Source organism: Bombina bombina, chromosome 8, assembly GCF_027579735.1.
Source record: "Bombina bombina isolate aBomBom1 chromosome 8, aBomBom1.pri, whole genome shotgun sequence".
Taxonomy (NCBI): domain Eukaryota; kingdom Metazoa; phylum Chordata; class Amphibia; order Anura; family Bombinatoridae; genus Bombina; species Bombina bombina.
Window position 1 is genome coordinate 100,656,505 of NC_069506.1, and position 21,738 is coordinate 100,678,242.

At 37.2% G+C, this 21,738-nt stretch overlaps 1 protein-coding gene across 2 annotated transcripts in view; it reads left to right on the forward strand.

Moving 5' to 3' along the window:
- SPA17 (sperm autoantigenic protein 17) overlaps nucleotides 1–21,738 on the forward strand; it is a 224,561-nt gene that overhangs the window by 111,382 nt on the left and 91,441 nt on the right. For both annotated transcript variants that reach the window (XM_053690479.1, XM_053690478.1), the window contains exons 3-4: nucleotides 3,588–3,658; nucleotides 20,676–20,813. In XM_053690479.1, coding sequence (XP_053546454.1) covers nucleotides 3,588–3,658; nucleotides 20,676–20,813 — 209 coding nt within the window. The remainder of the gene's footprint in view (nucleotides 1–3,587; nucleotides 3,659–20,675; nucleotides 20,814–21,738) is intronic.

The window sequence follows — 21,738 nt, forward strand, 5'->3', positions numbered from 1 at the left end:
TAAGGTGTCAGGACCAGGCTTACTTATAGCCCTGTTTTTGCCTGATACTAGCAACACGCAAAATGCAGCTTAATTACGGTTCTATTATTACCCAACAAGTAAGTTCCCTTCCAACAAAGGACCCAGAGCCAGAATGCCATGCATTGCCTGGGGCACTTTTTAAGGATCTCTAAGCAGAAGTGGGGGGGAGGAATCCTTAAAAAGTGCAATAAATCTCTTTCAAACCCGTGGCACTGGTGGCAGCATGGCTGGGCTCTGCCTTTCTGTTAACCCCAGTTACCTAGTTAGTGGGATGGTGGGGTGATCAGAGACCATACTTTCATGTTTGACCGGATTCTGATTACAACTTACACCATCTTGTCCTTGCACAAAAAAAGTATATTTGTGACAGTTGACTAAAATGAGACCTTGTTTCCTGTATTTGATTTTTCCCCTCCATGATCTTCCTAGGGCAGAAGTAGATTTAGGGATTTGTGTGCTGTCTGGCACCAGGATTGTGCTGCTCACCAGGCATTTCACTGTGTTTGTCTCCTATCAAAGAAGTCCTATGAATTCACCATCTTGAATTTAACAGCACCCCCCTAAATACCATACACCCTCCTCCCATATATGTATGTAATGCTGGGTTGTCTGTCCCATGCCCCTTTTATATTGATTACTTACAATTGTTATATTTATTAAGGTAGAATATATACCCCACTTTTATATGTCATTGGCACCCAAAAGACAGTCTGCCCAGCATGGACAACCTTATGTAACAGCTGCCAACCTGTGTGTCCCCTTTTCCTCTTTTTAACGACTTACCAAAAACCTATTGCACCACATATACAATATGGGTTGCTGCAATGTGGGGGTGGGTGCACCCTGTGGTCTGCAGTATTTGTACCATGAAGTTTTACAGATCAGGACATGTCACCACCAGATGGGGGTTAAGGGGGGCTTTCCCCCATGTGTAAAACGAGAATAAATCTTAAAATGTAATATTGTATATATTTGCCCAGCTCTGGAGAGCTGCAGACAGGGTTTGATCACAGGGGGATAGCACATAATGCTTGCAGGCTTCACCCACTGCCTCTTGTATTGCCAATATATTATTTTCATGGCTTTGTTTGTAAGGCGCTACTGATTAGCAGCTGCTTATGACAAGGGACATATTTTGGGGATATGGGTATCATCAGCAATAACTGTTAGTTATCCAGTAAAGATGGTTAAGGGAGCATTTTGTGGGAGAGGAGACAGTGTCCCTTGCTTTATGTGATCTACCAGGCTTGGGTCTTTGCTTGGTTTCTCCCAAATGTAAGAAGAAGCAGCATATCTAAAATGTGGTTGGGGGGGGGCGCAATACTTTGCTTGCCCTGGGCACTGACAACCCACGCTACGCCACTGGTTTGTACACAGACTGAAACCACAGAGCTGTGTTATTCAGCCACTTCCTAATTGTATACACTTAAATTAGCTTTATTGTGTATATATCACTCTAGTTTAAAAAATCAAGAAAAATATTTTCTAGTCTTGGGAAAATGGGGGCAAAACTTTAACAGTTCACTCAATGTTAAACATGATCAAAAGCCAAATCTGCCTGTCTATTGTGGTTTCTTACAAGTCTTTATTCTGTTAATGCTGCCCAGGATGTGGGATGTGCACGCAGTCCAGCCTGTGAGCTCAGTATATTTTCAGGTTTTCATGCATTGTTTAGGTTAGGGAGACTACAGTTAGATCAAATAACCTCACAGTTTGCAGGGTTACAGACTATCAAGCAAAAAATAATAATAGTCACTTGAAATCTGGCCCAATATGTTTTCTATCCTGCTTATCACACAGGCTGCAGTTCTTGTCAAACATGGATCTTTATTTTATATCTGAATTTATGGATTTGGCACAATTTTGTAATCATTCTAAAAATTTCAAATGAATTTGTCTATATGAATTAATCAAGAATATGCTTTAATGAAATGAAGATAAAACTGTATGGGCTTCATTTATGCACAGCGTGGGAGCCCTAGTGGTATAGATTACCTCATGTGAGTCTGCAACCGCACGTAAGATGCATGGGTCTTAAGCCCACTGATTCCTAACTCAAAGGTGGGGACTTGTCTGTGATGATTAACAAGGCAGGGAGCAGTGCTGCACAATCACTTACAAAATATTATATATTTACTGTGTATGTATATACATATACAGTATAATGGCAAAAAGATGTTAACGCTAGAGTATCCAATCACCTGAAAATGTTAAATTATACTCTTTCATCTAGGCATATATTTTATTATTATATTATTAAATTCGGTGGGGTGGAGGCACTTGCATTTATTTTCAATGCTTTTTAACATCTAAACGAAAATGTCACTAGTTACTATAATAGTAAAATCTCACCCAGATTTTACTTTAAACAAACAAACAATAGAATATTTTCTCTTTATCTAATCCACTATAAAGTTAGTATAAATAGACAGTCTACTCCAGAATTTTTATTATTTAAAAAGATAGATAATCCCTTTATTATCCATTTCCCAGTTTTGCATAATCAACACGATTATAATATCTATTATTATAATATATTTATCATATTATAAGATTATAATATATTTGTAGTCCTAAACAGTAAAATATTTTATATATAATTATAATGACACAAAATAGATCATTGTGAAGAACACCTGCACATCTCTCTACAGAAAACCTTAGCAGTGTTTCCTCTGGAGCATGGCATTCTGGGTAAGAATATGCATCATGATAGATTTCCTACTTGCTGTATAGAGCATCTATTTGCAGGTAATCTGTCATGTGATCTGAGGAGGTCTAATGAGACCAAAACAGTCCACTTGTGATTTCTCTTATGTGCATAACTCTGCTATGCATTAAAGAAATTGCATAGAGGAACTCTGCGTCTGCAGCCTTTTTTTAAAGCGGACACAGGATGCATTAAGATAGGGCATCGTAAAGCTAATTTCCATATTATTACCCAGAATTCTCTGCTCTAGTGAAAACACTGAGGTTTTCTGTAGAGAGAGGTACAGATGTGCTGTAATGGTCAGGTTTTTCTCTTTACTCTCCATAATTTACTGCTTTGGATATTAGCGATAAATTGCAATTCACTTGTACATATGCTCCATTCTAATTTAAGTCCGTGAAATGCAAATAATTTAATATTTTGTTTTACACTCAAGTCCTAGCGGCTTGTAACCTTGTTATACAATTTAACAAGTACTGGGTGGAAATGATTCACTGTAGCGAATCATGCCTGGCCAACATCGATAAAATGACGACAGCATACGCTGTCGTCATTTAGCATTGCACAAGCTTTTCTTGTGAAATGCTTGTACAATGCCGCCCACTGCACATTCACGGCCAATCGGCCGCTAGCAAGGGATGTCAATCATCCCGATCGGATCTGGATGATTGCAGTCCGCCACCAAAAGGTGGCGGAGACGTTAAGGAGCAGCGCTTCTTAACTTACATTTCATGCAGACCTGAATCCTCGGCTATAGAAAGCAGCATCAGCTGCTTGTTAAACCTAACCCTCTGTCTGTATTTATCTATTGGAAATGTTTTTCAGAGTGCTTTTTTATTTTTTTATTTCTTCATAGAGTCAAATTTTGATCCAGCAGAATGGGGAGCTGTGATAGAAGACAGATTGTCTAACAACAATGCATTTAAGGTAAGCTCTAACCAAAAACATAAGTCTGCCCTCTATGAATAGGGTTAAACACGTTATTATTGTCAAGCAGTAGTGCAATAAGAAAATGCTTTAATTGGAGCTTTTATGTCCCTGTCAGTGTTCCCTCTAAGGCCAAATTTTGTGAGTAGCTTAGCAGGGAAACAGTTAATTAGTGAACCACACTCTGCAGTTAGCAAACACCATACAATGTAGACAGCATGGTATGGGTACCTGATTAACTGTTTCACTGCTGGGCCGCCCGCAAAATCTGGCCTTAGAGGGAACACTGGTCCCTGTGTTTAAAAGGTTAAAATGACAAAAAAAGAAGGAAAAGACTAGAAACTATTAAACGTTACAGTGTGTTACAGTAGACCCGTTGTTACTAGAAATACATATAATTATAGAAATTCTTTTCATTCTATAAAACTATATTTAAAGGGCTAAAATAAATGATCAAAAAACTTTTCTGCTCAGTTTTAAGAACCACAAGGGCACCAGGTATAAGGTATGGAGAGAAGAATCAGAGAGCATCTGTGTATAATAGAAAAAGGAAATATGGACACACATTTATATAAACACTATATGGACACACATTTATATAAACACTATATGGACACACATTTATATAAACACTATATAAAATAATAAATTAAAAGACCTATTATTCTGGGGAATAGCTAAAATAAGGCCTGACTGGAGAGGTGGAAATTTTGAAACCAAACTATTAAAAAAAGAAGCAGAGTTAATATATACCATGAAGACCTTACACCCTTTTGGCTTAAATTCCGAATTGGATGTCACTCCATTCATGTATGATTAGTCTTTAGAAGAATATAATCTTCCCTCTATACTGATATCTATAATTTGAAGATATGACTGGTATTTGTGGCAAAAATTCAATGTTTTCTATAGCTACCCTTAGCCATCCTTATAAACTAATGAGTATTTTTTCCTATTTATTAAATACTATAGTTTTTCTAATAAAAGCTTCGTTTTATAATAATTGTTAATTTTTAAATTTACTCCTGAGACTCTTATAAACTTATAGCTAAAAAGGTAAAACTGTAATGTATATAAAAACTTGTCTTTAGTATAATAATGATTGCAAATGTATCATGGACATCGTTAACGCTGAAGGTATATACCACCTTAAGTAATCGACTATCAGTCAAACACACCCTTTTATGAAACTGACCAATAGGGATTAAGGTGAAGGGGTATAAATAATGACCCTGCAACATCAGTGATCACTTCTTGAAAAAGCCCCAAGCAAGGTAAGAAACACGTTGAATGTGTTCACACTGCTTATTGACCCACTAACTACCGTACCAAGAAGCACTGAGAAGGACCGTGCTTAGGAGGAAGTTTTTTGCACTTTAAAACAGAAGCGTTTTAATCAAGCCGTCTGCCAGCTTTCACTGAAAGTAAAGGATTCCGACACGAACGTGTTCACACTACTTACTGCTTACTGACCCACTAACTACCATACCAAGAAGCACTGAGAAGGACCCTGCTTAGGAGGAAGTTTTTTGCACTTTAAAACAGAAGCGTTTTAATCAAGCCGTCTGCCAGCTTTCACTGAAAGTAAAGGATTCCGACACGAACGCGTTCACACTACTTACTGCTTACTGACCCACTAACTACCATACCAAGAAGAACTGAGAAGGACCGTGCTTAGGCGGAAGTTTTCTGCACTTTGAAACAGAAGCTTTCTATTCAAGCCGTCTGCCAGCTTTCACTGAAAGTAAAAGATTCCGACACAGCACTGTTACACTGAAAACAGCTTATTGAAGATCACATGACCATCACTTCTATTGGGACACAGAAACACTGTAAGGATTACATGACCGCTACAGAAACAAACCCCCTGTTACGTCAGTTTAATTCTGCAGGAAGCGGCTAAGAAGAATGTATGCAACACCAGACGCCTCTTCACAAATTACCTGCCCAAAAATAAGGAAATTGGCCATAACGATTGAAGGTACCGCTCCCATATGCGCTACGATTGATCCAATACTCATATGAGCAAAATCAACAGCATATGAGAACAAATCGGAATATATATTCACTTGCATATCAGATCAGCTGGTCCAAATTAGACTATGTGTTTACACAGTTACTTTTAAACAGCCTTTTTCATACTGATATTTTGTTATTGTTTATAGATAGATCGGTCCTACCGTTTTTTGTATCAAATCAAAGCTCCTGTAGCGCTATATAATTGAGCATGTTTTATAGTATTTTACTCACCTAACGCTTAAGACTGATATGTATTTTTAGCATTCTTATATGTTTTGTATAGTTTATTTCACTGGACGTCCAGACTCTTATAGATACTTTTACGCTAGGTGTTTGTTTTAGCTCTTATTTTTTAGAAACATTACATATTATTTTATCTTATTTTTTAGAAGAATTACATAATACCTTATTTATAAGGTATTATTTATAAGGTTTACATTATTGTGCTTATTATTATAGATATTGGAGACTTTTGTACCCTCCTATATCTTACTTTGAAGATTTTAAGCTATCCCAGTTTTTTCACAATGTGGAATTTATGATGTATATTAACTCCTCTCTATTGTAATCTGCTTTCATCGAGCTCATCTTTAGAGTAGGTTTTTTTTTTGTACTTTATATGGTATCTCCTTAAATTGTATACTTTAGAACATACATCACTATATTATTTAGACGGCCAAAAAAATTAGCATTGTGTCTGTTATTTTGTTTTATCTATTGTGAGTAATAAACTATTATATTTTAATCAGAGAATCCTCTCTTTATATTATCACATCATACACCCTTAGCTTTTAGCGCCAGTACTACTCCCTTATCTTCCATTCTGTCTTATCTGGGGTCTGTAGAGAGGGTCCCCCCTTGTACTTGGCTGGGTCTAAGATTAGCGCCAACTCTACCCACCTACCAAAAATGGATGTACAATGTTCCCAACTTGGGAAGCTATCGCCCTTCTTTGTGGTGAGTGGGCAGTGGACACTGTACATCCGCTGCCCTTTTTTTCTATCGCACGTGTATTTTCTAGCACAGTGCCACCCCCTGCTCTCATGTGACCTTTTATTCACCCTACAAGTGAGTTTGAGGTGATTTATCTCCACCAGAGGAGGCAGAGAGGTTAAAAAGGAACGGTCGTTTGACCACAATTTTGCAACTTGTGGTAATCAGGCTTGCATGAACCAGCCTGTAATGTAAGGACTCCAAAGCAGCCGCCTCGGTTTAATACGTAGTTAATTAATGCTGTAAATCACCTATATACTTTTTCCTGGTGTTCATCTGTGGTCATTTCACAGAAAAGTATAGAGATGGTTAAAGGGACATAAAACCTAATTTTTTTTCTTTCATGATTTATATAGAACATACAATTTAAACAACTTTCTAATTTACTTCTATTATCATATTTTCTTTGTTTTCTTGTTATCCTTATTTGAAAAGCAGAAATGTAAGCTCAAGAGTGTGCACGTGTCTGCAGCACTATATAGCAGCAGTTTTGCAACCTTGTTATACATTAGCAGGGGCACTAGATGGCAACACTATTTCCTATCATGTAGTGCTTCAGGCATGTGCACGCTATCTATCTAGATATCTCTTCAACAAAGAATAACATGAGAATGCAATACATTCATAATAGAAATAAATTGGAAACATTTTAAAAATTGTATTCTCTATCTGAATTATGAAAGACAATTTTTGTGTTTAATGTCCCTTTAAATTAAAACAAGGTAGAACTCTTTCAGAACTGTAAAAAACCTGTAAAGCTAATTTCCATGGACATCTACTTTAAGGAAGATATTCTCTAATAATCTAATTTATCCTAATGTAGGACAGATAGGGGGATATTTATCAAAGCATCAACTGAAAATACGCTTGAATCCCGCGTTGTATTTGTCGCGAGATTGATCTGCCGTAGTTTTTAAAGCGTCAAGATTGTCAAATGTTGACATTTGTGACGTAATATACGCTCCCACGATCTCAATCCGACGCAGCTCGATGCTTGTGTCATTACAGATGTTTTGAATTCACATTCGACTCTATTTGACCATTTTCCCAATTTATCAAACATTTAACAGGTACGCTCTATTCTGACGCAGCATACCTAGTTTTTAATCCGCCACCCTTGAGGCTGCAGATGCCATAGAAATCAATGGGAGTCTGAAAACACAGAAAGCTTATGTTCGATGCTGCAAGAGAATTAAATATATTACATAATAAAAGCAAATTGGAAACTTTATTAAAATTGTATACCCTTTCTAAATCAAACAATATTATTACTCCACATTTGGTGCACTAGTAGATATAGGAAAAGAAAAAGACATTACTACTTATGGATTATGTTACAACTTTGTCTCTCATTACAAAGCAAGGGGACAATATTATTTCTCCAAATTTGTTGCAGTTTTGCCCCAAACTTGTTGCACTAATAGATATAGAGATAAAAATGAAATACACAACATAATATAGCTAACTTCCTTTTTATTTTTTTTGAAAAATCTATTTGCACCATGTTTAAGCCATGTAATACAAGTCCCACTCTCGACTTCACACCAAATTTAACGCAACACTTTTCACACAAATTATGACGCAAACTCCAAAAAAACCCACACAGTAGTGAATTTTTCAACCACTTTTAATTGGAATATGCATAATCACAGGATTTATGACATCAGCCAATCTGATTAAAATATACATTTTAAACTATCACTAACGAATCAAATTGCTCAATATTTGTGTCATTGTTCACTCATCAGAACTTCTAAGTGCCATTTGTTACATTGTGTATTATACTTTGAAAGTATGTATATGTGAAATTAGTATTAAAGATAAACATTGATGGTGAAATAAGGACACATAGTGTAATATTTTAGACAATGATTTTAAAATTTGAATTGATGTTTGATTCAATATAATCTTAAACTGATAGCTCAAAGGGATAGCCCACCTAACATTAAACTGTCATGAATCAGATACAGCAGAAATTAAAATCACCTCTTTACTGTCATGCTATTTTCAGTGTATTTCTTCCTTCTCTTGAATTTCTTTTTCAGTAAGATTGAAAATAAATACATATGATACATGTGCAAAGATATATGTACAAATTCTAGCATTAATAATCATTTATAAAAAAAAACATGAAATAAAAGCATATCATGACTTCTAGAAATACAAATACACATTAATTTATGTGAAAGTATCATATAACAAATAAATATAAAAATAACTTTCTATGAGATATTGTTTGTTGAGGTATAAATGTAGCTATTTCTTGGACATTAACAGATGAAAAAGAAAAGATTAGCTTTAGAGAACTGTGCTTGTTCATGGACAGTAATGAAATGGTATAAATAAAGTTGGGAAAAACACGAATAACCGCAACATCGATGACTGTTAGTTAACGACACTCCGATGCTCATCGCGCCATACTTTACGTGCGTGTTTTTTATTTTTATTTTTATAAATAAGGGCATTGTATGTGGATCCGCAGCAGCGATGTCTGGTGAGTGTATTGACACCGGCGAATGCACATAGATAGACACTCTGATAAATATCCCCCATTGTCTTTAAAGCCTGGGTGCTGATTTTACCAATAGTGGTGCTGATGCTGAGCCTGAATGTGACTGTCAAAAAACCCACCATGGCACAATAAATGTGTTTTGCAGTATAAGATTTACCAAGCTGAAAGCAAAAGAAGTTAATCAGGGCATATGGTACAGTCAACTAGGGAAGCCTTCAACGTCAAACATCTGTAGGGTACCAGTGTTTTCTGTGTATATCTTCATGAAAATGTTAATAAATGATAACCTGTTCTCACATTAATACAATGTAAGTTACGTTTGAAAGCTATTACTATATTTTCAAAGGTCTTTCTTAGTACAGGTACAAATTCCCAAATCCGGAATTCCAAAATCCCAATTTATTCCAGAATCCCAATTTCTCCTACATTGGTGTATCCGGTCCACGGCTTCATCCTTACTTGTGGGGGATATTCTCAATCCCTACAGGAAGTGGCAAAGAGAGCACACAGCAGAGCTGTCCATATAACTCCCCTCAGGCTCCGCCCCCCCAGTCATTCTCTTTGCCGCTCTAACTAGTAGCATCTCCACGGGGGTAGTAAAGAGTATGTGGTGTTAGTTGTAGTTTTTTATTTCTTCTATCAAGAGTTTGTTATTTTAAAATAGTGCCGTCTTGTACTATTTACTCTGCAGCAGAAAGTGATGAAGATTTCTGCTGAGAGGAATATGATTTTAGCACCAGTAACTAAAATCCATTGCTGTTCCCACGCAAGACTGTTGAATACCAGAGAACTTCAGTTGGGGGGAACAGTTTGCAGGCTTAACTGCTTCAGGTATGATCAGTCATTTTTCTAACAAGACCAAGTAATGCTAGAAGACTGTCAGAAATCCCCTCAGGGATAGGTAAGCCATTTTTCTTAGATTCTGTATAAAATTATGGCTTATATTAAGGGCTCTATGCTGGTTGACACTATTGTGGGCTAAATCGATTGCTTTTTGGCATGTTTGAAGTATAAATAAGGTGTTTTTTCAGACTTTGAAACACTTATGGGGTTTAATATTACGCCTGGCAGTTATTTAGACACCTAATCTAGTCAGAAAGGCCCCTCCACTCTGGAATGTAGAGGGAGGAGGCCTCATTTTCGCGCCTCAATTGCGCAGTTGTTTTCACTAGGCAGTTCATGCAGCTTCACGTGGGGAGTCCAGAGGCATCAGAAAGGACTTCAGAGAGGCTTATTTCCTACTTAAATAATCCCTAAGGAAGGTAAAGGCCACAGTAGAGGCTGTGACATTGGACTGTAGTGTTTTTAACCGGTTAACTGCTGTTATTAGCTCCGGTTTGGGCATTAAGGCGTTAATTGGTTTGAAAATTTGTGTGCAATCTTTTCAAAGCATTAAGACACTGTGGTGAAAATTTCATTAAAATTGGATGTTTATTTGATGGTTTTCTGATGTTTCAGTAATAAAGTGTGCACTTTTATTATTTAAAGAGACAGTAACGTTTTTGTCAAAAATAATTTTTATTGCATTGAAGTTCTGTCTAAGTCTGTCAAACATGTCTGACCCTTCAGATAGCCTATGTTCTGTATGTTTAAAGGCCAAGGTGGTTCCCCCATTAAATTTATGTGTGAAGTGTGCCATAGCTTCCAAACAGCTTAAAGACCGTACAATCACGCTTAAAGATGTAGCCCAAGATGATTCTTTAGCTGAAGGTAGTGAGGATAGCCCGCTATCCCCTCCTTCTGTGTCAACACCAGTTATGCCCGCGCAAGCGATGCCCAGTACATCTAGCGCTCCAATTGCTATTACTATGCAGCAGTTAGCAGCAGTAATGGATAATTCTCTCGCAGCATTTTTATCCAAACTGCCAGCTTTTTCAAGGAAGCGTGATTGCTCAGTTTTAAATACAGAAAATGAGCAAGCAGACGCAGAGGATAATTTATCGGTAGTGCCCTCACATCAATCTGACTTGGCGGTGAGGGAGGGCCTGTCTGAGGGAGAAATTTCTGACACAGGAAAAATTTCTCAGCAGGCAGAGCCTGATACCATAGCATTTAAATTTAAGCTAGAACACCTCCGCGCCCTACTTAAGGAGGTCCTAGCTACACTTGATGATTGTGACCCCTTGGTGGTCCCAGAAAAATTTTGTAAAATGGATAAATTCTTAGAGGTCTCAGTACACACTGATGCGTTTCCGATACCGAAGAGGGTGGCGGATATAGTGAATAAGGAGTGGGAGAAGCAAGGTGTACCTTTTGTTCCCCCTCCTATATTTAAGAAAATGTTCCCAATTGTTGACCCCAGAAGGGACGCGTGGCAGACGGTCCCCAAGGTAGAGGGAGCAGTTTCAACGCTAGCTAAGCGCACAACTATACCAATAGAAGACAGTTGCGCTTTCAAAGATCCTATGGATAAAAAAATAGAAGGTTTACTTAAGAAAATTTTTGTTCAACAAGGTTTTCTTCTCCAACCAATTTCTTGCATTATTCCTGTACCCACTGCAGCAGCTTTTTGGTTTGAGGAACTAGAAAACTCGCTCCAGAAGGAGACTTCTTATGATGAAGTCATGGACAGAATTCAAGCCTTGCTGTTAGCTAAATTAGCGTAGAAAAATTCTGGTTTCCCAATAGTGGCGCGTAGAGCGCTTTGGCTAAAATCTTGGTCGGCAGATGTGTCATCCAAAACAAAATTGCTTAATATTCCTTTCAAGGGTAAGACCCTATTCGGGCCAGAGTTGAAAGAAATTATTTCAGATATCACCGGGGGAAAGGGCCATGCCCTTCCACAGGATAGACCTTTCAAAGCTTAAAATAAGTCTAATTTTCCTTCCTTTTGCAATTTCAGGAACGGACCGGCTTCTACCTCTACAGCCACTAGGCAAGAGGGTAATGCATCCCAGCCCAAACCAGCATGGAAACCATTGCAAGGCTGGAACAAGGGTAAACAGGCCAAGAAGCCTGCTGCTTTTACCAAGACAGCATGAAGGGGTAGCCCCCGATCTGGGACCGGATCTAGTAGGGGGCAGACTTTCTCTCTTTGCTCAGGCTTGGGCAAGAGATGTTCTGGACCCATGGGCTCTAGAAAGAGTTCCCTGTCCCCGTTCACAAGGGTTCCCTTCCTGGGAACAATAATAGACTCGGTAGAAATGAAGATCTTTCTGACGGAGGTCAGGAAGTTAAAACTTTTAAACACCTGTCGAGTTCTTCAATCCATTCCTCAACCCTCCATAGCTCAGTGCATGGAGGTAATAGGACTAATGGTTGCGGCAATGGACGTGGTTCCCTTTGCTCGAATTCATTTAAGACCACTGCAACTGTGCATGCTCAAACAGTGGAATGGGGATTATGCAGATTTGTCTCCCCAAATACAAATGGACCAGAAAACCAGAGACTCACTCCTCTGGTGGTTGTCTCAGGATCACCTGTCTCAGAGAATGAGTTTCCGCAGACCAGAGTGGATCATTGTCACGACCGACGCCAGCCTCTTAGGCTGGGGTGCGGTCTGGGAGTCCCTGAAAGCTCAGGGTCTTTGGTCTCGGGAAGAATCTCTTCTCCCGATAAACATTTTGGAATTGAGAGCGATATTCAATGCGCTCCAGGCATGGCCTCAACTAGCGGAGGCCAAATTCATCAGATTTCAGTTGGACAACATGACGACTGTAGCGTACATCAATCATCAGGGAGGAACAAAGAGTTCCCTGGCGATGAGGGAGGTATCCAAAATCATCAAATGGGCAGAGCATCACTCCTGCCATTTATCAGCAATTCACATCCCAGGAGTGGACAACTGGGAGGCGGATTATCTGAGTCGTCAGACTTTCCATCCGGGGGAGTGGGAACTTCACCCGGAGGTTTTTGCCCAGTTAACTCAACTATGGGGCCTTCCAGATCTGGATCTGATGGCGTCACGTCAGAACTCCAAAGTTCCATGTTACGGGTCCAGGTCCAGGGATCCCAAGGCGACATTGGTAGATGCCTTAGTGGCGCCTTGGTCGTTCAATCTAGCTTATGTCTTTCCACCGTTTCCTCTTCTCCCCCGGCTGGTAGCCAGGATCAAGCAGGAGAAGGCTTCGGTAATTCTAATAGCTCCTGCGTGGCCAAGCAGGACTTGGTATGCAGACCTGGTGAATATGTCATTGGTTCCACCATGGAAGCTACCTTTGAGGCAGGACCTTCTAATCCAAGGTCCATTCCAACATCCAAACCTAGTTTCTCTGCAACTGACTGCTTGGAGATTGAACGCTTGATTCTAGCTAAGCGTGGGTTTTCGGAATCAGTTATAGATACTCTGATTCAGGCTAGAAAGCCTGTCACCAGGAAAATTTATCTTAAGATATGGCGGAAATATCTTTGCTGGTGCGAATCCAAGGGTTACTCATGGAGTAAGATTAGGATTCCAAGGATTCTATCTTTTCTCCAAGAAGGATTGGAGAAAGGTCTGTCAGCTAGTTCCCTAAAAGGACAGATATCTGCTCTGTCTGTTTTGTTGCACAAGCGTCTGGCAGCCGTGCCAGATGTTCAGGCGTTCGTACAGGCTTTAGTCAGAATCAAGCCTGTCTACAGACCTGTGGCTCCTCCATGGAGTCTAAATTTAGTTCTTTCAGTTCTTCAAGGGGTTCCGTTTGAACCTCTACATTCCATAGATATTAAGTTACTATCTTGGAAAGTTTTGTTTTTGGTTGCTATTTCTTCTGCTAGAAGAGTTTCTGAATTGTCTGCTTTGCAGTGTAATTCACCCTATCTGGTGTTTCATACAGATAAGGTCGTTTTACGTACCAAGCCTGGTTTTCTTCCAAAAGTGGTTTCCAATAAGAATATTAACCAGGAAATAGTTGTTCCTTCTCTGTGTCCTAATCCAGTTTCTAACAAGGAACGTCTATTACACAATCTTGATGTGGTTCGTGCTTTGAAGTTTTATCTAAAAGCAACTAAAGACTTCAGACAAACATCGTCCCTGTTTGTCGTCTATTCTGGCAAGAGGAGAGGCCAAAAGGCGACTTCGACCTCTCTGTCTTTCTGGCTGAAAAGCATCATCCGGTTGGCCTATGAGACTGCTGGAAGGCAGCCTCCTGAACAAATTACAGCTCACTCTACTAGAGTTGTGGCTTCCACATGGGCTTTCAAGAATGAGGCTTCTGTTGAACAGATCTGTAAGGCAGTGACTTGGTCTTCACTGCATACATTTGCCAAATTTTACAAATTCAATATTTTTGCTTCTTCGGAGGCTATTTTTGGGAGAAAGGTTTTACAAGCAGTGGTGCCTTCCGTTTAGGTTACCTGACTTGTTCCCTCCCTTCATCCATGTCCTAAAGCTTTGGTATTGGTTCCCACAAGTAAGGATGAAGCCATGGACCGGATACACCAATGTAGGAGAAAACAGAATTTATGTTTACCTGATAAATTTCTTTCTCCTACGGTGTATTCGATCCACGGCCCACCCTGGCATTTGGTCAGGTTTAAATTTTATTTTTGTAAACTACAGTCACCGCTGCACCCTATGGTTCTCCTTTTTCTCCTAACCGTCGGTCGAATGACTGGGGGGGCGGAGCCTGAGGGGAGCTATATGGACAGCTCTGCTGTGTGCTCTCTTTGCCACTTCCTGTAGGGATTGAGAATATCCCCCACAAGTAAGGATGAAGCCGTGGACCGGATACACCGTAGGAGAAAGAAATTTATCAGGTAAACATAAATTCTGTTTTATTCCAAAATCCAAATTTTTGGATTAATATTTTTAAAATAAAATGATCAAAAATTACATTTTTTTTCTTGCCTGTAAGTTGCAATCTTCGCTGCCTGTGTCTTTGGTTTCGTTTTTGTTCAAAAATGCAAATAGTAGTCTATATTTATTTAAAACAACAAATATTACCTTTCTGATTACAGTACTGTACTATTGTTCTGAGGGTGCTATGTATATACATCTATTAAACATGCTATAAGACTACCTTTAGCTTGCAGTATAAGATGTATGCGTTGCGGTATCTATGGGCACTCCTACAAATAACAGATAATAATAATGTATTATGACATGTAAATATTGCCTAAATGACATAAGATATTGTTGTTTACACTTGGTCCCATCCGCTCTCCAAACTGTCCCATTTTACAGATGCAAATATTCCAAAATCCAATCCTTTTCCAGTCCCAAACAGTTTGGATAAATGGTTTCTACCTGTATATTTAAAATATTGAAATCCATTATTTATTATTGGCTTCACTCCCTGTTCCCCTTGGGATCCGCTTTTTTGTGTCCTGATGCTGCAGCCAGCATGACTCTGTAAAGGCGAACCACATGACCCATAAGTTGATATAAAGGTGAACTCTCAATAGATGTTCTAGGCACAGGACCTACTGTTTACATCAGAGTTATTAAAGGGACATGAAACCCCAAAAAAATCTTTCATGATTAAGATACTGTAGATCATACAATTTTAAACAACTTTTCTCTTTGTATCCTTTGTTGAAAAGCATACCTAGGTAGGTTCAGGAGCTGGCAGCTAGCTGCTGATTGGTGGCTGCACACATATACCTCATATCATTGGCTTGCTGATTTGTTCAGCTAACTCCCAGAAGTGCATTGCTGCTCCTTTAATAAAGGATAACAAGAGAATGATGCTAAATTGACAATAGAAGTAAAGACAATTGAAGAGTTTAAAATTGTATGCTTTATCTGAATCATGAAAGAAAAGAAAATGTAGTGTTTAATGTTCCTTTAATGCTTAACATGAATATTTGCATGTGTAGTTTGTCTTTCTTCTTGACAGATATTCTGTAGAAAGTATAGTATACTAAAAATAATGTATAAATAATCTACCATTGTAAATACATAGGTAAAAAATTTATAACAACATTTAAACTATGTATTCTTTACCATCACTTGAAGCACTACAGATTATTTGTCCAGTCAGCCTTTGATAAACGCAGTTGATATACAAAACAGTAGTCTTTTTGTGTGTTTAATAAATACATGTTTTTTCCACATTTTCCACAGTGTTTCTTTTTCTATATCTTCAAAGTTGCTTTGCACATTGTCAGTATATGGCCGGGTTATAATACAATATATTTAATAATTGTTCTTTAAAAGTAAATCCCCAATAAAATGCATATACAAAACAATAAAATTAATGTAAATTCCTAAATTCTTTATATTAGTTAAAATTTATAGACACATTGAATTATATTTATAGAAAACCAGATATGAATCAAACTATACATGTTTAAACTATTATAATATGCTATTAACCTTGTTTGCAATTGAATTTCATTAAAATACGACAATGAGATACCAAGATATGAGCCACTAACATTCAGACTGGTACAATTAAGTTATTTAACCCACAAATTATTCTATACAATGCCAATTAAAACACCAGAAATATATATATTCTTAATGTAAACAGCCAATTTATCTAAACTGAAATAAATTCTTTAGCAGCAATAAGGTAAATTCTAAAATATATTTATATGGTTAAGTTATAAATTACTTGGCAAGCAAAAGATTAGTTTTAAACCACACAAAATTATGAATGCAAGCTAAAATACAAAGTACCTTTTTAAAATTACTAACTGCAATTTGACTATAGTCTTAGAATACCTAAATGTCTAAAATATTAAAGATAAATAACAGTCACACATCACCCAATTAAACAATTAATGTTTCAACTTCCAGAGTTTCTCCAGTAAATCCAATTTCAGCCCATAAATTGAAAGAGGTAATTTTTGCAAGATGGATAAAAATATAGGCCCAGGTTGCTTTATAATAGACTGGATCGCAGCAATTTGTTAGTCCAAAATTTTGCAGCCAGAGTTTTCTTTTTCTCTCTTGCTTGGGATTATATTTTGCAATATAGTCCCACCCGTTTTTATTCTAAACATCGTGAAATTTGGATGATAGGCCCTTCGGAAGCTGATCTGTGATTCGCCCTTATGGATCTGAGCATGGATTGGCCCTTCGAGTTGAAACATTTGATTGGCTACTTGGATTTGCATATGTTTTAAACAATCAATTTGTTTGGCTGTCATGCCATTTTAATCCCCTATGGGGCAGCAAACAACCAGAAATGCAGTTTCTATTCCTAACACTGCTAACAGTAAATACAGTTCCTATATATTTTTATTCAATATACCATATTTTTTTAGTATCAACAAGTCACATGTTCCAAGTGTTTTGGCCCATGTCATACTAATTATCCTATTTTAATATGAAACACCAGTATGTTTCTATTGATCATATTGATAAACAATTACACTGTCAATTATTTGCTCTCCCACAGCATTCAAACATCCTGGCATATATTCATACAAACACAGCATATTTCACATTCCCAACAATTTTTGAATACACAAATCCATGTTCATGGCTAACTTTCATCGGACATCTTGCTGTCTGTAAGATAAAAAAAAAAATGTTACCATTTTGAAACAACATTTATACATCTACCATACAGCTTATTCATTAAGTTCCATATACACTTATCTAATATGTTGCTGAAGTCACTGCTTCTTAGATCCACAAATACACATTTCTATAGAGTATTTAAAATTATACAGGCTGTATTTTCAAAATGAACCCAAGAGTTACAATGCAAAACATGGGTTTTTTGCTGAGCTAATCTTCCTCTAGATGTAACGTCTAGAATTTGTGGATTCAAAACAACAGGGACAATTTAACACATATGTGACACTTAGTTATTTCTTCAGCTAAAAAATTGTTCTACAAATCTCATTAGACCTCAAAGAAAAATCCCAGACACCGTGTTCTCTATTAACCCAGGGGTTCCTGTGATCTAGGCAATGAGACAGATTCTCTCTTTGAAATAACTTGCCTTTTCTCTAATTGAAACAGAGAGAGGGGGTTTGTTTACACACAGTTTCACAAATAAAATGAGTTCTTGGTCTTATCATAAATCTATGTGTAGATAAATATACATACATATATATATATTATTTAATGCTACTCAGATATCCTGACAACATTGACCCTGACTTTTGTAGGGTGTAAATAATTTTTTTTAGTCAATTCTTCATTCGATATAATATAATTATTCACCAAATCATTCTTGGGGGATGAATTATCATTGTGCGAGCGGACATGATCCATTATTGTGGATCATGTTCGCTGTACATTGATAAATGCTGACCGCATACGCTCTCTGCATTTATCATTGCACCAGCAGTTCTGGTGAACTGCTGGTGCAATGCCACCCACTGCAGATTTGCGGTCAATCAGCCGCTAGCAGGGGGTGTCAATCAACCCGATCGTATTCGATTGGGTTGATTTCCAGCGATGTCTGTCCGCCGCCTCAGAGCAGGCGGACAGGTTATGGGGCAGCGGTCTTTAGACCACTGCTTCATAACTTGTGTTTCCGGCGAGTCTGAAGGCTCTTCAGAAACACGGGGCATCAAGCTCCATACAGAACTTTATAAATATGCCCCTTGGTGTTTTCAATATCTTTCCAATAAACACTTCTGGATTTTTTAAAACTTTAGAAAGGACACTGAAGATAATGATCTCCAAAATACTTGCAATGCCATATAAGGATACTGGTAATCAGTATGACTCAAGATTGGTTAATTAAGAAGTTAATTAAAAAATGTTTGGCAAGACTTTTTTTAATATAAAGACACATTACAATTTACTAGAGAGGAATTGCTGTGTTTGGAGAGAGCTGACTGGGTAGGGTTAAAGGGACATAAAACCCAAACTTTTTCTTTCATGATTCAGATAGAGCAACGTTTCAGTTTACTTCTATTTTGAAGTTGGCTTAATTGTCTTGGTATCCTTTGTTGAAGGAGCAACATTGATAAGTAGCATTTATGTGCAGGCACCAAGCAGCAGCTAGCTCTCAGTAGGACATTGCTGCTTCTGAGCCTACCTAAGTATGCTTTTCAACAAAGGATATCTAGAGAAAAAAGCACATTAGATAAAAGAAGTAAACTGCAAAGTTATTTAAAATTGCATGCTCTCTCTGAACCATGCATGAAAAAGTTTGTGTTTCATGCTCCTTTAAAGAAACAACAGGATGAGAGGTAGGAGAGTCTTTAAAAAATCTCAATGAGCATAACTACTATGTTACTCTAAATGGGGTTAGGTAAAGCAAAACAGAGGAGGAAAAGGATTTGGGAGTAGTAATAGATAACAAGCTAATGATGGATGCCCAATGCAGAGTAGCGGTTACAAAGGCTAATAAGATACTAGCATGTTTTATTAGAGACATTGATGCAAGGGAGGAAAGCATAATTCTGTCACTGTATAAATCCCTGGTAAGACCTCACCTTGAGTATGGAGTGCAGATCTGGGGACTGATCTCAAAAAAAGACATTGTAGGCTTAGAAAAAGTTCAGAGAAGGACCACAAAGCTAATAATGGGAATTGAGAATTTAAGCTATGAGGAGAGGTTAGCCAAACTGGGTCTGTTTTCTCTAGAAATAAGGTGTTTGAGAGATGACATGATTACTTTATATAAATATATTCAAGACCCATATGCAGAGATGGTGGAAGCTATGTTTATTCCAAGAACATTTTTGTGACAAGAGGTCACAATTTAAGGCTGGTTGAAGGGAGATTTAATTTCCAGCAACGTAAAGGTTTTTTTCACTGTAAGAGCAATCAAATTGTGTAACTCATTACCTAAGGAGGTAGTAAATGCCAATATCTTAGATACATTTAAAACTTATTTAGATAGAGTTGTGGCTAGAAACAAAATTTAGGGATATAATTGCTTGTGTTAAATGTGTCACCTTTTTTATCGGATTAATTAAGATCAACTTTAGCTTTTATTGTAAGTATATTAAGATTTGTATCGGTCGAACTTGACAGACTTCTGCCTTTTTTCAAACTCATCTACTATGTTACTATATTACCTCCACACACTCTCAAAAAAGGTTCTCCTAGCCTGGTCTAGATTATTTGCCAGATGTATCTAAAGCGGGAGCATGGTAATCATGGAATAAAGCAAACCTATATGAAAACCAATTTGTCCATTAGTCTTGGAATGAAGTGTTCAAGAAGGGCTATTAACCATATAAGTGAAATGATCAAATATTTTAAAGTAAAAATGTAGATCAGAATAACTATAGTTCACTTAATGGTCTTTTTAATCTCCAACTACTTTATTATAAACACATTAAATTTTGGCTTGATATTTTATGTATATTATTTAGAAGCATTGTAATTTTGGATTTACGACAGCTATAGCAAGCATCCAAACAATTCTGGCTCATAAATGTTATGTTTTTTTTCCCTAAAAGCTTCTGTACACTACGTTTTAATCTATAAAAAATGAATGCATTTGGCATGTAGTTCATATGAGAACTGGCAAATGTACACAGACTAATGCTGTTAGCTTTATGATGATTGTTTTGCTCTAAGGCTCCATAGATATCTTTTAAAGCTTCTTTTTGTTTTTTAAATTGTCAAACATTTTAAGATAATGACTTCTTTTTAAGATTATAGATTATTTCTATGCATAGACTAATTATATTTCTGCTTGATTTTAGCACGCTGAGTTAAACACAAATGCTTCTGAGTCAGAAGAGAACAAGAAAATTAGAACGGAGACAATCTCACACCTAGAGAACTTGGAAGAAAATAGCCTATCTGAAAATACCTTCCATTCTTCTAGTGCGGAACAAACGGTACAGTAAAAGCCTAATCTTGTTTCTTCTTTATTAAAAACAAAGAACAAAACATATCTATTTAGGGATGATATTTTGAAGGAGCAGTGATACCAATCATTGGCGAGATTACAAGTGGAATGCTAAATATTGCACTCCACTGTGTAATACCAGTGCACACTAATTGTGCGCTGGTATTACAAGTTAACAGCAATGCAAACGCGAGCTCGCATTCGCATTGCTTGGAAGCATTGCGCTCACAAGTGCGTGCTTCTATAGGCTCCTATGGGAGAGTCGTTCTGATGCCATCAAAGATGGCATCAGAACTTTAGCGCAGCAAAGGGAGCAAGTAGCGCAACGATGGGCAGCAATTATATATATATATATATATATATATATATATATATATATATATATATATATATATATATATAAAAGCATATATATATATATATTTACAGGGAACACACAGTTCCAATAGAACGCAATGTAAAGTTGCTTTTCGCTCCCACCAACTTTAGCCCCAAAATACTGCCTAGTGCAGTAATGTTATTACAAAATAAAGATGCAGCTATCTTTATTTTTTATTAAGATATGCTAAACTGTATTTTGGGGCCATTTGGGGCAAATTTGCCCATTTGCAGGTGTGCAATAATTTAGCGCTCCACTTGTAATCTTGCCTCATATGTTTTTTGATGGTTTTGTTAACTGTTAGGAACATTGTGGTTTTTCTTTATTTTTGTGTTGAGCTGATTTATGAATAATAAGATAGAATGAGAGCCTTTGAATACACAAACAAGCGACTGACTGGGCTTTCCGGACGGAGCAAGGTATAGGTGTTGCCATGCTTTTTTACATACATCTTGTTTATATCTATGTATATGTATATATATATATATATATATATATATATATATATATATATATATATATATATATATATATA